The sequence below is a fragment of the Pseudopipra pipra genome, chromosome 4, assembly GCF_036250125.1.
Source record: "Pseudopipra pipra isolate bDixPip1 chromosome 4, bDixPip1.hap1, whole genome shotgun sequence".
Lineage (NCBI taxonomy): Eukaryota > Metazoa > Chordata > Aves > Passeriformes > Pipridae > Pseudopipra > Pseudopipra pipra.
The window spans coordinates 67,737,704-67,755,853 of record NC_087552.1 but is presented as its reverse complement, the minus strand read 5'-3'; the positions used below and the strand labels follow the sequence as shown (position 1 = coordinate 67,755,853).

Here is an 18,150-nt window from a genome sequence, read left to right as displayed (position 1 = left end):
TTTGGGTTTTTCCCCCCCTGGGAAAGGAGAAAAGTATTTACTTGTGAATGAAGCCAGGAATTGAAAGGGGAACACATCAGGCCAGTGTGGCAGAGCAGGCAGCTGGGTTGGTTCGCACAAGCAGCCACAACTCAAAAACTGAGTTTTATTTCTCAGCACTTATTTTGCCTATACAGAAATAAGTTGCTTGTGGTTAAACACCTTGCCCATACACACACACATCTGTTTTGCCCCAGGCAAAAGAGAGGCAGGTGCCTGCTGGTGGCCTGTCCTGTGCTACCACCCAGCATAGACTGGTTCTGTGTGCTCCATGCCCCCATAAGTCGAGTGTCGTCCTGAGCCTCGGGGCAGCAACAGAGACTTCAGTGATTTCCTGCCAGAGTCTTGCCGCCTTCTCAGAATTATTAGAAAGATAACAAAGATTCCACCTGGAAAGAGAGGAATGGTAGTCATTCTCAGATGGGAAGGTAAAGAAAGCATCAGGTGATGTTTGCTCTGAGGCTTCCCAACCCAGATATTCTCTTCCAGTAACATAAGGGTTTTTTCTCCTACATACTCTGCCTCTCCCACACCCCCCAAAAAAACCTTCAAAATAAACCACCAAAAAAATGTTTGGCTAGCAATAATAATAAATGCTCTGGCATTTCAGCTTTGCTCTGGAAGCTGCAGGGAATAATGGCAGGTTTTAATGAAATACTTCAGTAACTTGCTTTCCTACTCCCATTAGCTTTCTGCTCCATGGAACTGTTCTTTTCTACTTGGCATCCTATCCGCTGCAGATCCCACCAAAGACTCTTGTTGAGAAATTAGTTTGCTCTGAGCAGCACTCACACTGAGGCACAAGAAGTAACTAACCTAGATTAACTTTTGAGTCTAGACTGAGATCATCAGGGCTGTCAGGAAAAATTACTTTTAGATTGGGCATAGACATGGAAATAATTGGCAAATCTCAAGTACTGCGACATTCTGTTCATTTGTTTCTGGCAGAAGCATCATCAGAGAAAATTGATCTGAACAGAAGAGCACAGATCTGTCGCTGCGATGCAATATGGCCAGACAAATATGCCCAAATTTAGGCTGCATGAGCAGACAGTCTCATGCTAAACACTTGATCTGTGAGACCAGCCATGAAATACTCGTGTTTTCCTGTGTGGGCTGTTTCCTTTCCCCCTCCTTGTAGCAAGCTCTGGGAGAGGCGGGGCTGCGCCGGGGAATGCTGTTCTCTCACCCTCGGACTTGTTTATCAGAAATGCTGGTTAATGGGCCATTGTGGGCCTCTGTGGACGGGCTTTTCATACACTTCATTTTAATCTACTTTTTCAAATTAATATTCGCTTCAAATGGCATCTGGCAGATTTTTGGACTGCAGCCTGGCATGAGGGGGATAGAGGTCAGTGGAGGAGCTCTCACATGGCTCCGAGCCACAGCCTGTGAGAACAACCCTCATCTGCTCCCACCAGGCATTTCAGCTCTTGGGAGACAAGCAGTCAGCCAGTGCTGTTAGATCTTCTCCAGATCCTGCTGTCCTTGTCTCCTCTATGTATCCATGGAGTCCTCTCCTTAGCCTCCAGGAGAGGAGTTTGATGGGGACTTTCGCTGCTTTATTGCTGGAGAAGGAGCTTTGCTCACTGTGGGGAACAGCACATCTATTTTATCTCCCCCTGCCTTTTAACAACAATGAGCTGAGTGGAGAATGGGTCTTCAGGAGGTACATAGCACACACTTGAAACACAGAAAGCCATGGATATGAGGGTTATTGGATATTCCTTATCTTCTCATGGCTTAGTCATCTCTGTGACTTAGCTCTCTTGACACAAGGCTTTTTTCTCTGGTAGCGTTAAGTGACACTTAAGAATTTCTCTTCATTTGCCAGGGCACGGGAGACAAATCCCTCTTCCCAGCTTCCTCATCTGCCCTTTTTGCAATCCATAGCAGTAATAGTTGCCCATTTTCATCATGACTCTCCAATTAAACCTCCCCTCAACATTGATTAAAACCAACAGAACTCTATTTTTCCCTTTGCTAAGACTACAAATGCAAATACATTGTCTTGGAATGATTGTTCATGGTGCAGCTTCCCAGCAGAAAAGCTCATCCATACATTGGCTTGCCCTAGTGAGCTAATTCCAGCAGGTGGCACTTGGGATGAGGGATGCTCCCCAGACTCAGCAGGTGCTGGCTGTCTCATCTGCTGGTTACAAGATGCACTATGGCATCAATACAAGCAACAGTGCACGAGCTGGCAGCCCCCAGTCCTGCTGGATGCTGTGGCAGAAGTTAAGGCAGAAATGCTTTCAGGAAGCAAAGTCTCATACCAAAAGGAAATTGGCCTTATTTCCTACGTTTGGGCAGTCAAGAAATTCCTGATGTGGGATCCATATGCACACCTGCTTCCCAGGGACAGACAACAAGCATTCAGCCTTACTCCAGAAAAAGTACAGCTGTTAACACATATCAACAGGGAAAGGATTATCACTGGCCTTGAAAGCAGCCAGAAAGACCTTCATTAGAAATCCAGATTCCCAGAAACACGAAATACACCATCCAGAGAATACTTGGTTTAACAGAAAGGTGCCCAGCTGCAGAGGGGTGTCTAGTTTTACCACAGGACAGAGAAGACTGATGCTCACCTGCAGAGAAGGTGGCCAGGAGAACAATCATCACAGGGGTCAGCTGGCAGGAGTCCCCTGCCTTGTACAGGAAGAGCTCCATGCAGTAGGTCGGCTCTGTGCTGCCCCGGGGGCAGAAGGCATCAGGAGGGCACTTGACCGGGTTCACATCTGGGCTCTGCCCAAGAGAAGAAGTAACTCAGCACCAGCAAACTGCACAAGGTAACTAGTGCAAAGGGAGGTGACACTGTAGCATTGAAAAGAAAAACCCAGAAGAAAAATAACCAAAAAATGAACCTGCTGTCATTAAATTCAGCCTGTCTGCCCCTGTGGTGTTAGAGTAGGGGAAGAGCAGAAGGTGTCATTACGCAGCAAGTCCATACATCAACCCCCTCATTAATGGACACACCATCCCCTGATGACCCAGGGAGAGTGGGCAGCTCCAGGGGTAGCAAAAAAACCACCCTCCTGGTGTCATAATTTTAACCATCTCCCTCCATCAGGGCTCTGTCTGTTTAAAAAAAAAGAAAGAAGCTCAGATTAAAAAAAAAATGTTAATTGAAGTGTATTTGCTTTGTCATGGGACAGCTCTATTGTTAACCCAGGCTATTCCACCAGCTGATGGGGACTCACAGGGCAGTAATGATTCTCTGGGCACAGGTCACAGCTCTCCTTGCCCCGCTGTAATTGGTACTCTCCTGTCCTGCAGACCTTGCACCTGCTGTCATTTGGACCTTTGAATGTACCTAAAGAGCAAATAAGTGCAAAATTAAGATCTGGGACTAGACCCCAGGACCTTTGCAATTGCATATGGATGATTTAGTTTTCAAAGCCACAAGGAGAAAGAGCATTAAAGACTTATGTGCATAACAAAAACTGAGCCTGGCCTTTGGTCCTGGGTCGGTGGCAAAGGGGCAGAACGGAACAAACAGGGACAGAGGGACTAAAGAATATCTGGGGTCAGACCTTGGCAAACAGTAGGTGTGAGTAGGAGTAGGTGGGGGAAGGATTTAGTTGTGAGCTCTGGCTTTAAAGCAGATGGGAGGTTGGAGCTGGAGGTCACCAGTGTTTCATCCACTCCAGTTCTGGATTCAAACATCTTTTCCAGCTGTTTGAAACTTGCTGAGCACAGTTCAAAGCACAGCTTGGTTTCCTAAGCTTTGTGGGAACGCTGGGTCACAGAGGTTCCAAGTCTCAAAGCGGTAAATGGTTTTCTGCACGTTTAAAACTTGGTTACAAGAAACCCCTGGTGCTGTGTCCAAAGTGGAGGCTGGCCATGGCCACTGGGGGTGCCCGGAGCGCTCTGCCCTCCCGCAGGGCCGTGTCCTCACATCCCCTCTCTGACTGTCCCCTTTGCCCCAGGCTGCTGCCAGTGCAGAGCATCCCCCCTTCTGTGCTTTCCTCAGCAAAGCCACCACCACTGATGAAGATGCTTTTTAGCCAGAACTATGTATCCAGCCTGGCTTTGGGTGCCCTGGCGTGCCAGGGACCAGCCCTCCTCCAAGCCATTAACCTCGGCAGGAAGGTCTGGCACAGGCACAGCCTCCACCAGCAAGTCAAACGCCCCAGCACCAGCCCTCACTGCTTTGCTCTGCAGACGCCAGCCAGGGCAGGGAGACACAGCCTCCAGGTCCAATGGGAGGAGTCTCGGGAATAAGCCACTTCCACTGGCAGTGAAGCCATGTGTTCCCAGACAGGATAGCCCAGCCCCACCCTCCCTGCAGAGTTACCTGGGACAGCCCAGCCCCACCCTCCCTGCAGAGTTACCTGGCTGGCAGGGCACACAGTCCTCCGACGCCTCCCGAGGAGCCTCTTGCCCCCCAGGACAAGGCAGACAGGCCGTGCAGCTGGTGGTGCTGGGAGGGGAGAGGAGGCAGGACATGCTGTAGGACAAGCACTTCTAAGGCCAGCCCAGCCCACAAAAGCCAGCTCTTATGTATGTATAGACTGGACTCTTCAGGGTCTACTGGGAACTAAGCTTTTCCCATTTTATGGGCATCCACAGTGTCTGTCTCCAGTGCAGTTCCTTGCATGCAACCATAGATTCCTAGAATGGTCTGGGTTGGAAGGGACCTTAAAGATTATCTAATGCCAACTGGAACACCTCCCGCTAGACCAGGTTGCTCAAAGCCCCATCCAGCCTGGCCTTGGACACATGTCTAACTAGGGCTGGGTACACGATGGCATTTCTGTCTTCTCTGACTGCTTATTTGAATGAAACCTGTAAGAACTTGCTATCCCAGAAGTCACTCTGCCTTATCTGGCATTCCTTGGCTGGAACTGGTTAGAACTTGGCTAGACCTGCAATACAGCTGGTTAAGCCCTGGGTTAAGTCCCATGGCAATTTAAGCAGGGTTCAGCAGAGATCTGCTGCATAACATAGAACAAATGAGCTCAAGGGAAATCAGAAGGAAGGTATCCATATGCCAGTTCTCCTGCTTTAGACATAAACACCCCAACCCCTGTGCAGGCATCCCTACACAGTAGGTCAAGGCCCATCATGAGGTACCTGCCAGGACCTCCCTCAGGTTTTCCCTCCCACCCCAGGGTGACAGCTCAGCCAGGGTACTTTTTCCACTGCCTTCTGCTCACCCTGATTCAGGATAAACAAACTACCAGCTCAGTTTCGACCTGCAAAGCCCAGAGCAACTCTCAGCTCCATCTCTGTGCCAGTATCAGTCTGATCCCAGGGGTGTGCAGTGCCCATGAAACGCAGTGATGATGGAAAGTGGGAATGCAGAAGGCAGGTTGTGAGCTGATTCTCTGCCACCTCATCCCAGAGGACCTCCGCATCCAGCCAGGATCCTCTCCTCATTGCACCATCCCTCTCTCACCAGAGTCAGCACTAACATCTCCACAGCTGAAGTGGCAGATGACTTGTCTTTGGCCACTGCACTGGTGGTTGCAGCTCAGTGGCCAAAAGAAACACCCCTCTCCCTGTCTGCCTGAGAGCCAGTGTCCCAGGAGGCTTCTTACTTGCAAAATGATCCCGGCAGGCAAGGAAGACAAAAAGATGAGTTTTGCTTGGAGCTAAAATAACCTGAAAAAGAGCAAAGTAAGGCTTCAGGGTCTTGCCTCCACATCACTGCCACACATTGTTGTGTATTTGCTCATCTTCGTTTTACAAGCAACAAAATGAATCCCCACAACATGCTTCAGGTGGCATTTCATGGGCTAATTCAGGATATTTGGGGTTCTATTTGTCAAAAGCTCTGAAAGAGCAATAAAAGTTCCCTACTGCCCTCTTCCACGCTGAGGGATGCATGGAGGGATCAGGCAGATTGCCCTGGTGTCACTCTCACATCCAAAACCTCACCAGGGAGACAGAGAGATCTGTCACCCTTCCCAGCACCACAGGGTGAACTGGAATGAAGCTGGAATAGGTAATCCCAGTGCCATCTCCTGGGTTATTCAGCTGGAGCAAGCCTCTGACCTGGGGAAATCCCTCTGGTCACCCCAGCCCTTCCAGGAGTTCCCTCATCCCAGGAAGTCTGGGGTGCATCTCGTTGCCCCCAAGGGGAAGGACACAAGACCCACCAACCAGGATGGCTCTGCTGGTGTAGTAATTAGCTACTCACCCCCCCTCCTTCCCTGCGCCATGAGGACCCTCATGGGCAGGAGGACACATACTGACCCTTCCCAAAGCACAACAAGGAGTGAAGTGCCCCAAAGTGGCCGTGGTGTGGGCAGGGGCTGACAGGACCCAAGTTGTGAGTCCTGCCACACCAGCAGGAAAGCCAGGAGAACAGCACCCGGGAATTCAGGAGGTTTTGGGAAGGAACCTGATGATGCACAAAAATTATCATGGCCGTGGGGCCACACTGGACAAAACTAATGTTCAGAGAAGAGCTGAAAGCAGTGTGGGTAAGATCTGCCTCAAATCCACACAGATTTGCACCAAACAGCAGGAGCTGCAGCAGAGCAGGATCAAACCAAACCCACCTCCCTCTCCCTGCAGGGAAAAAGGATATTTTTACATTTATAATTGCAGGATTTAGGGGCCACCCCCACAGACTCCCTTGTGACCTAACACAGTGTTCAAATCTGCTGAATAAAGGGAGTGACAGACCTCCTCGCTGTCACCAGTCAGACTTTGTTCCTCCTGAAATTAGCAAGTGACAGCCAAGGTTTAGGTACCAACCCAATGGTTCAGTGGGAGGATTTTCCAAAGAACAGCTGTGCATGTTCGAGCAGCACCCCATTCTAGTGCAGAATAGCTGCTGCACTGCATGTGTTAATTAGGCATAAGTAAATGCTGTTCTGTTCTGCACACGCTGTTACCTCATCTGCAAACACATTGTACCAGGCTCGTGTGGCATCACCCAGGTGCAAAGCACCTCACTGAAACTCCAGTTTTAACACCTGGAGAATAAGGAGAGCATCACACTTAATACTCAGGCTGAAGAAGATTGCCTAAGTGAAAGCAAAGATGATTTAGACTCATCTTTGCCATTAAAAACGGAGGAATACTTTATTTTCCTGACACACCCCTCCCCCTTGTGCTATAACTGAATTTCATAAACCTCCTTTCCTGATTTTCATTGCAGTGTTAGCATGAGCTTGTTGGAAACACAAGCTTGACTCCAAGATCTGTTCTTTTCATTTTCATAAAAATGTCAATAGCAGAATGGGAAGGGATCTGCTGTGTTATTTTTAGCCTGAACAAAATAACCTGTTTACCCTTCGGTGCTTTTAAGTTACCTGGTAATTGCGTCTGGCCCTGGGAAAAAGCATCGGGTAGCCTGATGAAAATGCATTTGGGTTGAATACAGACCAAAGCCTACCTTGCTCACATGCTCTGCAGGCTGCAGCCCCAGACTCATCAGCAAAATGGCCAGGTGGGCAGGGAAGGCACACGGTGCTCCTTGGGAAGCTGGGAGAGAAGGGAGCAGAGGGGAATGCTATTTTAGGTCACCTGAGCCTCTATCTGCTTGGAGAGGAGAGAGCAGAGCACAACACTGACAAGTCTAGAAATAGAGTTGTTATAAAAAAGGAGTTCAGGCAGAAAAACGTTACTGTGAACTGGCCTGAATGTTAAAGGTCCGCTGAAAAAAAAAATCCTGTATTATTAACATTAGAGATACCCTGTGCCTGTGAGCTACGTGGAAAGGGAAGGCCTGAATTGAAGGTCTTGAAGAATACATTAAGGCCAGGCTTAAAACCCTTGGTTTATAGTCAGACTCTTAAATCCACATTTGAATATTAAATTGAATTGGAAAGGTGTTTGCTGTTCAGCATCCATCAGCCATTTCAAGAGGAGCTGCTTCATTGTTGGAAATCAGAAGCTAAACCACAGGCAGTGACGTGTGAGAGAGCCCTGACCTTAAATAACAGGGACTGTAGGAAAGGGGATGCAATATGTTAGACCTCTAGGAGGAGGGGGAGGAAATGAGGGAAAGGCAGGGAAAGAGGAAGCTATTACATTCATCACTGACAGAGCCAAATCCCCCACAACAAGCATGGGGGTATAAGAATTTGTTAACATTCTCAGGGATGCTTTGGAGGAAAACAAGGATGTGCTCTTTAATTCCTTCAGAAACCCCTGGGCTGACCGAGATTTGCAGAAAAAAAAAAAAAAAACAAAACAAAAATGAGTTGGAAACAGAGCAAATGCTTTGCTTAAAACAAACCAACACAGGGCCCGTGGCAGCCAGAGCCGCTCAAAGCTCCAGGGAGGCTGGATTGTCCAAATACCACAAAAATGTTAAATGATCCCATCGCAGCCCCAAGGCCCAGACAGCTGCCACAGAGATGGCCATGCACACACTGCAACCCCCAGAACCCCCAGTCTCCATATCCCCCATATCCATGTCCCTGCTCTGGCACACACAGACCCAACACCACTGGCTGACCCTCTCTGGTCCCTGGCTCCATGTTGCCCTCTCCCACATCCCGACAGCAGCAGCTGTGTGGTGCCCTGGAGACTGCTCCTGGTTGTTTTTTTTAAAGCAATTTGGGTGTAAATTTTTAAGGTAGGTCCTCACAGCACAAACTGCAAGAAGGAGAAGGATGCTGGCACCCCAAATTCAGGGGCTGCTGCAAACAAACTGCACGGTTGGGTCACTCTTCCCTGCAGATTTTGTTCCCCTTCCCCAGGACTGATCCAAATGGAGCTGCTCTGTGATGGACACTGTCCTAGGAAGCTCTGACCACCCCTTCTGTCCTTCCAACCACCTGAGGGACGGAACCCACTGGTTGCAGACAAGGGAAAACCTGATGGAAAATGGGGAGAGCAGCACATCCACATGTCCCTGCAGCCAGAGGACTTGTACAGCATGATGTACAGGTGGATGAGGCAGCCTGGTGAGACTGCAAGGCAGAGTTTCTGTCTGGGATGTCTTGTCAGCTTTTCCACATCCTGTCAGTTGAGGATATTGCTTTAGATGCCAGCAACTTAAATGTGATGAGATCTCTTGGGGGCAAGAAAACAGGGATTGAGAAAATACTCAAGCAAAGCACAGAGATGGAGCCCATTGGCCAGAGATATCCTAGAGAAAAGATGAGAAGATGAACCCAGACCTCGCTCCCAAGTGTCCCCTCATCACAACACAGACTTGTTCCCCCCTAGTACACACAAAAGACCATGAGGGTATAAAAGGGTAGCCTGCAGAGGGATGGAGCAGCCACTGGGCAGCCCTCAGCACCAGGATATCCACACCAAGGTTTCCTGATGAGGAGAATTTAGCCTATGAGAAACAACCCTTGCAGCACTCTTCCTATAGCCCAAAGAAGGAGATTTAGCCAGCTGGGAAGTGTTTTGAGGAATAGCATCCACCTCCCACCATGTCCAGGGACTCAGTCACTTACCTGGTGTAAGACCCCTGTGGGCAGGGCAGGCAGGATGGTTGCCCACTTTGGGGCTGGTAGTGGCCTGGTGGGCAGGAGCTGCAGGCACTGGGGTCTGTGCACGAGCCCCCTGCACAGCATGAGCAGCTCAAGGTGCCTAAATTGGAACAAAAAGTCAGGATCAGGGCTGCAAGACTTGAGTGAAAGCCCTGTGCTCGTCAGGACGGGTCACTGCCATGAACACAGAAGGGTTGGGATGCAGCCCCTCTGGCAAGGCACCCTCAGAATGTAGGAACTGCAATATTAATGCTAATTATGCTGCTGTGCATCATTAGCAAGCCAAAGAACAGCTCTAAGATGATCTAAGGTGTCAAGTCTATTAATGTGGATTTCCAGTAGTTAAGGTCACTGCTTTTTCCTCCTTTAATTTGAGGGGACAGGAACATTTTCCTTGTTTTTCCTCCAACACACAAATAAAAAAATCCCAAGAAAACCCAAACCTTTGAATTACTGATAATTTAAGCTTGCAGGAAGCAGAACTGATGAGTAAAACCCTGGAGCAGAGGATATGCCTTAAGCAGTAACAGCTTTTCTCTGAGCACAGGTACCATGGCATTCCCATCAGGCAAACTCTATCCCTCTCTGCTTCTCAAAACAAATCCAAACCATGCAGAGTAACTGGGAGGGATTTGCTGTAGCTGAACATGTCAGACCTGCCATCCCACTGCTTGCAGGAGCCAGTCCTGGGTGCTGCACAATCAAGCACAGGCAAGAGGAGAAGACCCTGTGGATGAATGTTCTGCACACAAGGGAGGTGGGAATTAACTCCTGTCCTCTGCAGATTCACCCTAAACATCAGAGCTGCTTACTCCCCTTTTTGAAAGTGCCCTGCAGTGGGGGGGGGGGGGGGGGCGGTAAGCAAAAAGTATATGGATTTTATTTTAGAGAATTCTTTTTTGGTGGTGGTAGTTTTTTGTTTTTGTTTTTGGGGGTTTTTTGAGATATTTTTTGCGGGGTAGTTGTGTTTGAAAACAAAATCCAGCCATGTTACAACATAACTAACTTCTGGAAAAGGTAATACTATGCACTCCCAACCACAACAGAGGTTGATCAAGTATTTTCTCAAGCCCAAGGGAAAAGGCTGTTTCTATAGCAGAGATTCTCTTTCAAACATTCAAGACAGCTGGAAGCTGACCTTGTATTTGGCACTGTATCTAAAAATAACATCTTTCTCCCAATAAATCAAGTTACACTTGTGTTACATTTTGTGCCACAATCCTACTGCTTTGTCATCCCACTGGGAAGCCTCAGGAAGACCAACAGCACAAGGCCAGAGAAGACTAAGTCTTTAATGTCAGAAAGGTGTGATGAATTATCTCCCTCTCCTGCTGCCTGTCCAAGTTTCCAACATAAGAACACGTGCTGGTGTCACCTCCCCTGACAAGTCACTTTTCCATCTCACACGGGATCCAGGGCGAGCAGGGACTCTTACCTTCGTTGGGGAATGTCCCTGGGGGGCAGGGGGAACAGGCTGTCACGTTCACTCTGCTGCAGTTGGAGGGCTGAGGGGTGCTGAGGGACGGAGCTGCCGACGGGACCCCGGGAGACGTGGCCACTCCTGGAGGGGATGTTGGGGCACCAGTAGATGCACCCACTGGTCCTGTAGATACTCGAGAGGTAGCTGTGCTGCCAGAGCTGAGGATGGTCACATCTGTGGTGGTGGGCAGAGCCTGAGCAGGGGTTATGGTGCTTGGATCAGCAGATGGAGCTGCTGTGGACGATACAAGGTTTGCAGTGGTTGATGCCAATCCAGCTGGGAGGGTTGCAGTGACAGCTGGGGGAGCAGAGGCTGCAGTGGTGCTTGCACTGGGAGATGCTGGGCTTGATGCAATAGGGACCTCAGTGCTGGGTGTACTGGGAGGCACTGGTGTTGATGTAATAGAAACCTCAGTGCTGATTGTCTGGCCTAAAGCAATACCTAAGAGAAGAAAAAAACATAAGAAGTGGCAAAATTATTGTTCTCCCTCGGTCGGTAGCTTCCCATTAGGTCTTTATCAACTACTTAAACCATGTGTCCTTGTCTGACATCCAGAAGCTCCCATCTGCTGTGATTCACTACAGAGCAAGGATCTGAGTCAGCATCTGAGCATCCCTGGCACACAAGAGACTTATCAAGGAGCTAAATTAATGGGTCCATGAGGCCACAAACTAAGTAGATGCCAATGTTCAGGAGGCCCGACTCTCCCTGATAGAAGGGTGTGAGAACTGCCAGAAACACTCAGTTTGGTTAGCTCCTTGAGACAGTTTACACTGAGAGCTTATGACAATCTGATTTAAGATGCTTGTCAAGTAGCTGGTTGTTTTATCCCATCTCCCTTAAATGGATCAGCCAAGAAAAGTCATGGGTTTGGGATCTTTTAAAACTGTCTAGAGATATATGCAGTAGCCAGAAGGGAACCTGCAGGCCAAGACTTGCTTTGATTCTGAAATCCCCCACCAGAGAATGGATAGCTGTAATCTCCAGAGAAAGGAGGTATTACTGCAGCTCAAGTTGTTTTGCCATGATATGTGGTGGACTGAAATGTCTTCTGCTCATGGAAGCCATCCCTTGTCACAGGCATGGGGGACATCTTCCAGTTTCTGAACAGCTTGGTTTTTACTTTAGTAGTGTGGTACTAAGCAAAGGAAGCAAAGCAGAACCAAAACAGGCAGCTCCTGCCACAGCAACTGAGGTCAGTCAGCCCCATCAGCTGGGGTCAGGAACTCAGGGCAGGGATTTACTTAGTAGTAACTGCAGCTTCTGAAAACATCCAACCTTATACAGCACCAGTATGAGACCAGGGCTGATACCATGTGAACATGCTCTTCCAACCAGCACACATGTGCTAAACCCCCACACAACTGAGTGCCCCTTGGCATGGAAAGCAAAAGGACTGTCTTAAGAAATCAGTTTACGGGTTTCAAGAAGCTCCAAAACTGCAGCTGACACCCAACAGGGGGATGAGGCTGAGAAAGGTGAGAAGAGGGGTGACAGCACAAGGGCCAGGCAGCTGCAGACCCACAGTCCCTGAAGGCTTTTCCCTAACCCTGCTTCACCCTCAGCCTTGATTTGTCTCTCAACTTTGTCCACACCACGCAAGGCCAGGCACTGCAGGTACCAGTGCTTAGAACCACCGTGGTATGAACAACAACATGCAGACCAAGCTGATGGTAACTCCAGTTAAATTTCTACAGCAAGATCAGGACACTGGACAAAAGAGTCCTTAGAAAGTTGAGATCACATGGAGAGAGTTTGATATGAATGCTCCCTCCTGTTGAAAGTGCCTGCTTTGTGCTTCACCAAGTGCTAAAGCCCATCTTTGTGCAACTACTGAGTAAAGCAGATGAACACCCAGCTGTCTGGGCCACTGCCCACTTTTTTGCTGTAGCCTTAAAGCAGAGATCATTTTGTGGGATATTGATCTGCCCCAGGCTCAAATCCAAGTGACCTGGAAGTGCCAGCATTGGTCCTAGGCAGGAAGAGCAGCTCCACAGTGCCCAGAGAGGATACTTCTACCGTGGCCATGCCTCCACCCAGGACCGAGGGGCACAATTCCTGTCATCTGACTCCCCTGCCTTAAGGGCTGAAGCCAGTCTGCTGCTATTTCCTTGCCTCTGGCGATGAACTGAGTCAGCCCCGAGATTCATTAAACTAATGGTAAACACTACCACTAAGTCACTGTCCAGTTTTCCCGGAAAAACCTCCCAGACTGCTGGGATCACAGTCTGATCTCCCACAGAGCAGCCCTACCCATCAGCTCAGCTCTGCCAGCCAGAGACTCTGCAGGGGTTTGAACACCTTGGACTGCCATTAACGAGCTGAATTTTGTTGTTGTTTGGGTTTTTAGTTGAATATGTAAGCTTTCACTCTTTGGTTGGTTCTGGTGTTGAATGGTGGTACTGTTAAGATGCATTGTTTCTTTAACTGAAAATACTCTTTGATAATAATTTCTTTACTAAAACAGTAAAGACTTGCTTGCAAAACTTCAGTAGCCATCAATAGCCTTCAGTAGCCAGCACTTTTTACATTAATTTAACAACTTCTGGAGAAAAAAAAAAAGAAGTCAGCCGACTGAAAAAAACTAGTTTTGAGCATCTAATAAAGTGTGTGGGTTTGTTTTACAAGTTATGGTGTCACAGGTGTGAAAAAACAATACTCAGACAACCTCAGCTTCACCAGACAAACCATTTCCTGTCCTGCTCTTATATTGTCTATTCCAGGGAGCAGCAATTTTGATTTCTAGAGCCTTTTTTTTTTTTAGGAGCACTGTGAATCAACCAAAGTACCTCCAGGGATACTTGAAGGATTGGTCATTTCACGTGTGATGCCTCAAATAGCCTTGGAGACGTCAGGGAAGGTTACAGAGGTGATCCTTCCCACCCTACAGGCAGGCATCCTGTTCCTTAGGGTTTAAGATAAAGCCACGAAGAGGCCCCTGCAAGTCCTCAATACGCAGAGTAATACAGCTCTATTTTTCCTTTTTTTTTTCTTCTTATGAAAGCAAGGTTTTACATTTACCGTATTCACCCCGCTTCCAACACTGCCTATCATTTAACACTTACTTCCTTTCCTGCCTCCCCCCCTTGCCCTGCCAGCTGCAGCACCCCAACTCAGTGAAGCCCAGTGCTTTCACAATCCCATTATGGCTTTACCCAGCTCCGTGCTCAGCCTGCAAAGAGGAACTCCACGTCGGGAGGACTTACCTGTTAAACACGCTGTGGTCAAGCTCCAAAGCAGAGGAGAGGGCCAGGCACTCATTTTTCCCTGAGCAGTAATGCAGCTTGTCAAAAGGCAAGATCAGCAGCTCATGCCCTCACCCAACTGCTCATTCTCCTCTGCTTTCATGCCCAATTTTGTCACCTGACTCTGATCATGCGGCTCAGTCAAGTCAACCTCTCCCCAACAAAGGGGGGTTTATATTCGGAGACTGCAGCAGGTCTTAAGACAATACTGGCCCTCTCAAAGCATAGCACAAACTGGACACTGAGAAGAGCAGATCCAGGCCTCTCCTCACAGCGTGCAGAAATTCATGCAGGAGGAGTGTCCGGGAGGAAGCGATGGGCTCACAGGGAGGAACAGGCAGAGCAGTGGAGGAACCCCGCGCCTGGCTGCGGGCCAGCACCCTGTGACCTCGTCAAGTGAGAGGATTTCATTTTGTAGACACACGAGATTTCCTGTAAGAAGAAGAACAAGAAAAACAACCCCAGAAGAGTCCCCAGTTCAGAGCAGCTCCCATTTTAACTAAGACCACAAGGCCATAACCAGAATGCAGCCTCTGGTGAGCACAGAGCTTTCCAAATCAGCATTTCACTCCCCCCTCGCTGACCCCAACGTGTCCGGCTCGATGCATCAAGTTGTTGAGGATCCTGATGATGATGATTTTGAGGTAAGGGATTAAAGTTTAGAAAGGCCCCACCCAATTTCCACATGTTATCCAGTGCCCATACTGCTTGCTGTGCCACCTCAGGACACAGACGTCCCCATGTTTTCCTCACCTCACAGCCCTGCTTTGAGAGATACCCCCCTTTCACTGTGCCCCCATCATTTAGCAATCAGCATTGCCAAACCTCCCCTGTGAGAGAGGATTTCCTTTAGCAGACAGCCAAATACCACATCTCACATGTCACATCTTCCCCCAAATTCAGGGAACAGCTGGCTACTCATGTAGGATTGTGGATGTTCCACACACCCCAAGTTCCACGAGCAGATCATGTGATCACTGTCAGGTGTAGCCAATGTCCTCTGTGCTCCAGGATCCTCAATAGGACCCAACATGGTGAGCCAAGAATTAGCGTGCTCTAACACAATCCCTCAAGCTTTCCTCACAGTGGCCCAGGTTGTGTCAGTTTGGGACCAGGGACAGTTTCTCATCCTCCTGTCTCCAGCAGTGACAGTCTGTTGGTGCTGACCTGCCTCGTGGCAGGTGCAGGGAGACAGGGCAGCCTCCTCCAGTCTGGTATCACCAGTTTGGGTAGGCACAGGCAAGGCAGTGACCAGGCTTCCCACTGTCAGACAGAACCTTAACCTGAGCTGGTTACTGCCAGCAAGTAAAACATCAGACTCAAGGACACAGCCCCACGTCCAGCACTCAGCCCTGGCAGCCTCTCACAGAGATGCTGCTCCAATGGCTCCAGGTAAGGCAGGAGTGGAGGGCTGACCCTTCCCTGCAGGTGGGAGAGCTCTCAACAAGCTTTATAGGTTTTATAAGTCTCTGCACAGGGTGTTTGATCTCAGTCTGTGTAAATAACACAACAACCTGTTCCACCCAGACCTGTGTGGGGCCATCCATCCTTCAGTGGGCTGAGGCTCTGCAGTGCTGGGCAACTTCCACACAAGCACCTCTGCAGGATGCAGCAGCCTCACATATGGGTACAACACTGCCAGCAACTACCCACTGAGATGGATCCTGCTCAGGGAGCTGACAGCAGATCAGTCCTCTCCATACCACAAACTGCACCCCTTGTTTGTGGGGAACCTTCCTACACCCCCAAGTCCCAGAAGAAAGTCACATTCTTCCTGAGCAGCCACTACACACACACTGGAAAAGCACTTCAGAACTGGATGTGGCAGTACTTTCACTGGCAAGTTTCAGCCTGACATGTGGAAGAGAAAGGGAAATTGCATATTAAACCCCCTTGCTGTGCCCTCAGAGCTCCCTTTCAGGATAAGCTACCAGAGCCCAGTGGAGAGGAAAGGCAAGCTGCTTTCTTCTCAACTATTTTACCAAGTTGGAAATACTCTTCCAACAGGAAAAGCCTGATGTCACTTCAGGGCAAAGAAGTACAAACAGATAAATTTGTAAACTCCTGACCCACCCTGGACTGTCTCTGTTGAGATTAAATGCTTTTGCTAGTTGGCTCACAGAGAATAAAAAGCAGTGTTATGGCTGATCAAAAGCGATGTCCTCGGCTGGCACAGGGCCCTCTGCTTGTCAGTTCTGTTGCTCCTCCATGGATGGTGAACCTTGTGTCCCCAGATAAACCAGACACTGCCCTCCACCCTCAGAACTTACAGGGCAGAGGCAGAAGCAGTGATGTTTCTCCCAAGAACACGGCATCAGGCTCAGACACTCCAGCAGTTCGTACCAACTCCCCTGTGTTGCCCAGCCTGGGGAGTACAGCTGTTGTCCAGGGCTCCCCAGAACCACATCAGCATCCAAAGTGAGCCAGCAAAGGATGTGCCATTAGAGATTTTATCTGCCGAGGGCAGACTCGGATTTCTGAGCTACGCAGCCACTACAAACCTGTTCTAGTGCCAAATGACTGCCATGCTCCAAGCCAGGCCAGATACTGCAGAACCACCTTGTTCCCAGTACTCTGAGGAAAAAACTGGTGTGCTGTATCCAGCTGTTTGACCAGACCATGGTACTTTGTAATCCACACCCTACTGCTGAGCTAGAACCTTAAGGGCTGGGCTGCAGCTGCTGCCTGGGAAAGAGCAAGATATTCAAGACAAACTGCAAGGTGGATTCTGACAGGAGCTTTTCTTGGAAAACAACTTTTCTTCAAGCAATGAAGCTTGCGAGTCATACCCAAACCTGGCTGTGAACAGAAGAGGTACCAGCCAGCAGGTATCACTTCCTCCTCCGCAGCCAATTAAAAAAAAAAAAAAAAAAAAAAGCACTGAAGCATTCCTGGGATGCATCATTACCCCCATGGGCTGTGCTGGGAAGCAACTGGGAATCCAGAATCCCCTTTTAGATGCAACGTTATTCCAAGGTATGCAAGTTGACTCCCATAAAACAGGACAGGCACTCAAGGCTTTAAGAACACAGATCCAACAGCCTCGTGCCCAAGAAGGGGCCAAGACACTCCCAACACGGGTAAGAAAGTAAAAAGCAAGTGGAAGCCGCCGGCGTTCCTAGAGGGACACACTTTTTTGTGCTCCGGACACCGAGACCTGTACGGGAGCGAACGGCCACATGATGGCACCACAGCCCTGGAGAGAGAGGACACTCCGCCACACCCCAGCCAACCCTGAAACCCAAAAAAAGAGGTGGTGCTGCCTTCTCAAACTGCACCAGCAGAAAACTCTGTCATGAGTGTTGTGTAGTTGGAATAACAACCCGCAAAAGGGGAGCTGAAGGAATTAAGGGAAAAAAAAAGGTAAAAAAAACAGTTATTGCAGTCACTTTGAAATAACTCAAACCTCTTCTTTTTTTTTTTTTTTTTTTTAAATGTGTTTCTCCTGTGCCTGGATTTAGAAGGAATTCAAAAAAGAGTAAAACTAGCCAAACAGCAGGGATCTGATGGCTTATCCAACCATTATAATGTACAAGCTGAGGCTAAAAATTTATTTTCTTACAAGCAGCATTGAACATTTAATTCTTAATTAGTCCCTATCAGTTAAAAAGAGGGTTTTGAAATGTGAAAAAGCTCCAAAATGGAGCAGTGTGCCTTGGTTGTAATCAGTGTTAAGGATGCAGGTCAAACCCAGCCTGCAGCTTTTGGGGGAGGGAAGGAGGAAACATGAGGTAACCTTTCCTTTAGGCACAGCTTGGGTCCCACCTGGCCAACAGCTCTGGATCAATGACACAAAATTTTAGCACAAGGCCAGTCATGAGAGTTTGTGTCTCCAGCTTTCCCATGTGAAGAAACAGCCAGTAAGAATAATTTTTATTGAAAGATGAAAAGGAAAAAGGAGAGACTATGGACTCCAGTGACACCAAATGATTGGTCAGGCACTAGAACCAAGCTTACATGCTACTGAGGGTTT

The 18,150-nt window shown here is 48.7% G+C and overlaps 1 protein-coding gene across 1 annotated transcript; it reads right to left on the bottom strand.

Moving 5' to 3' along the window:
• Positions 1 to 125: 125 nt before the first annotated feature.
• On the bottom strand, positions 126 to 14,603 carry LOC135413550 (uncharacterized). The gene is made up of 9 exons (XM_064653431.1): positions 14,139 to 14,603; positions 10,888 to 11,373; positions 9,417 to 9,552; positions 7,394 to 7,482; positions 5,586 to 5,649; positions 4,377 to 4,465; positions 3,243 to 3,355; positions 2,631 to 2,787; positions 126 to 428 (listed from the first exon to the last, which is right to left on the bottom strand). The coding sequence occupies exons 1-9, from the start codon at positions 14,191 to 14,193 to the stop codon at positions 277 to 279; spliced, it is 1,341 nt and encodes a 446-aa protein (XP_064509501.1). The 5' UTR covers positions 14,194 to 14,603; the 3' UTR covers positions 126 to 276.
• Between the last annotated feature and the right edge of the window lie 3,547 nt (positions 14,604 to 18,150).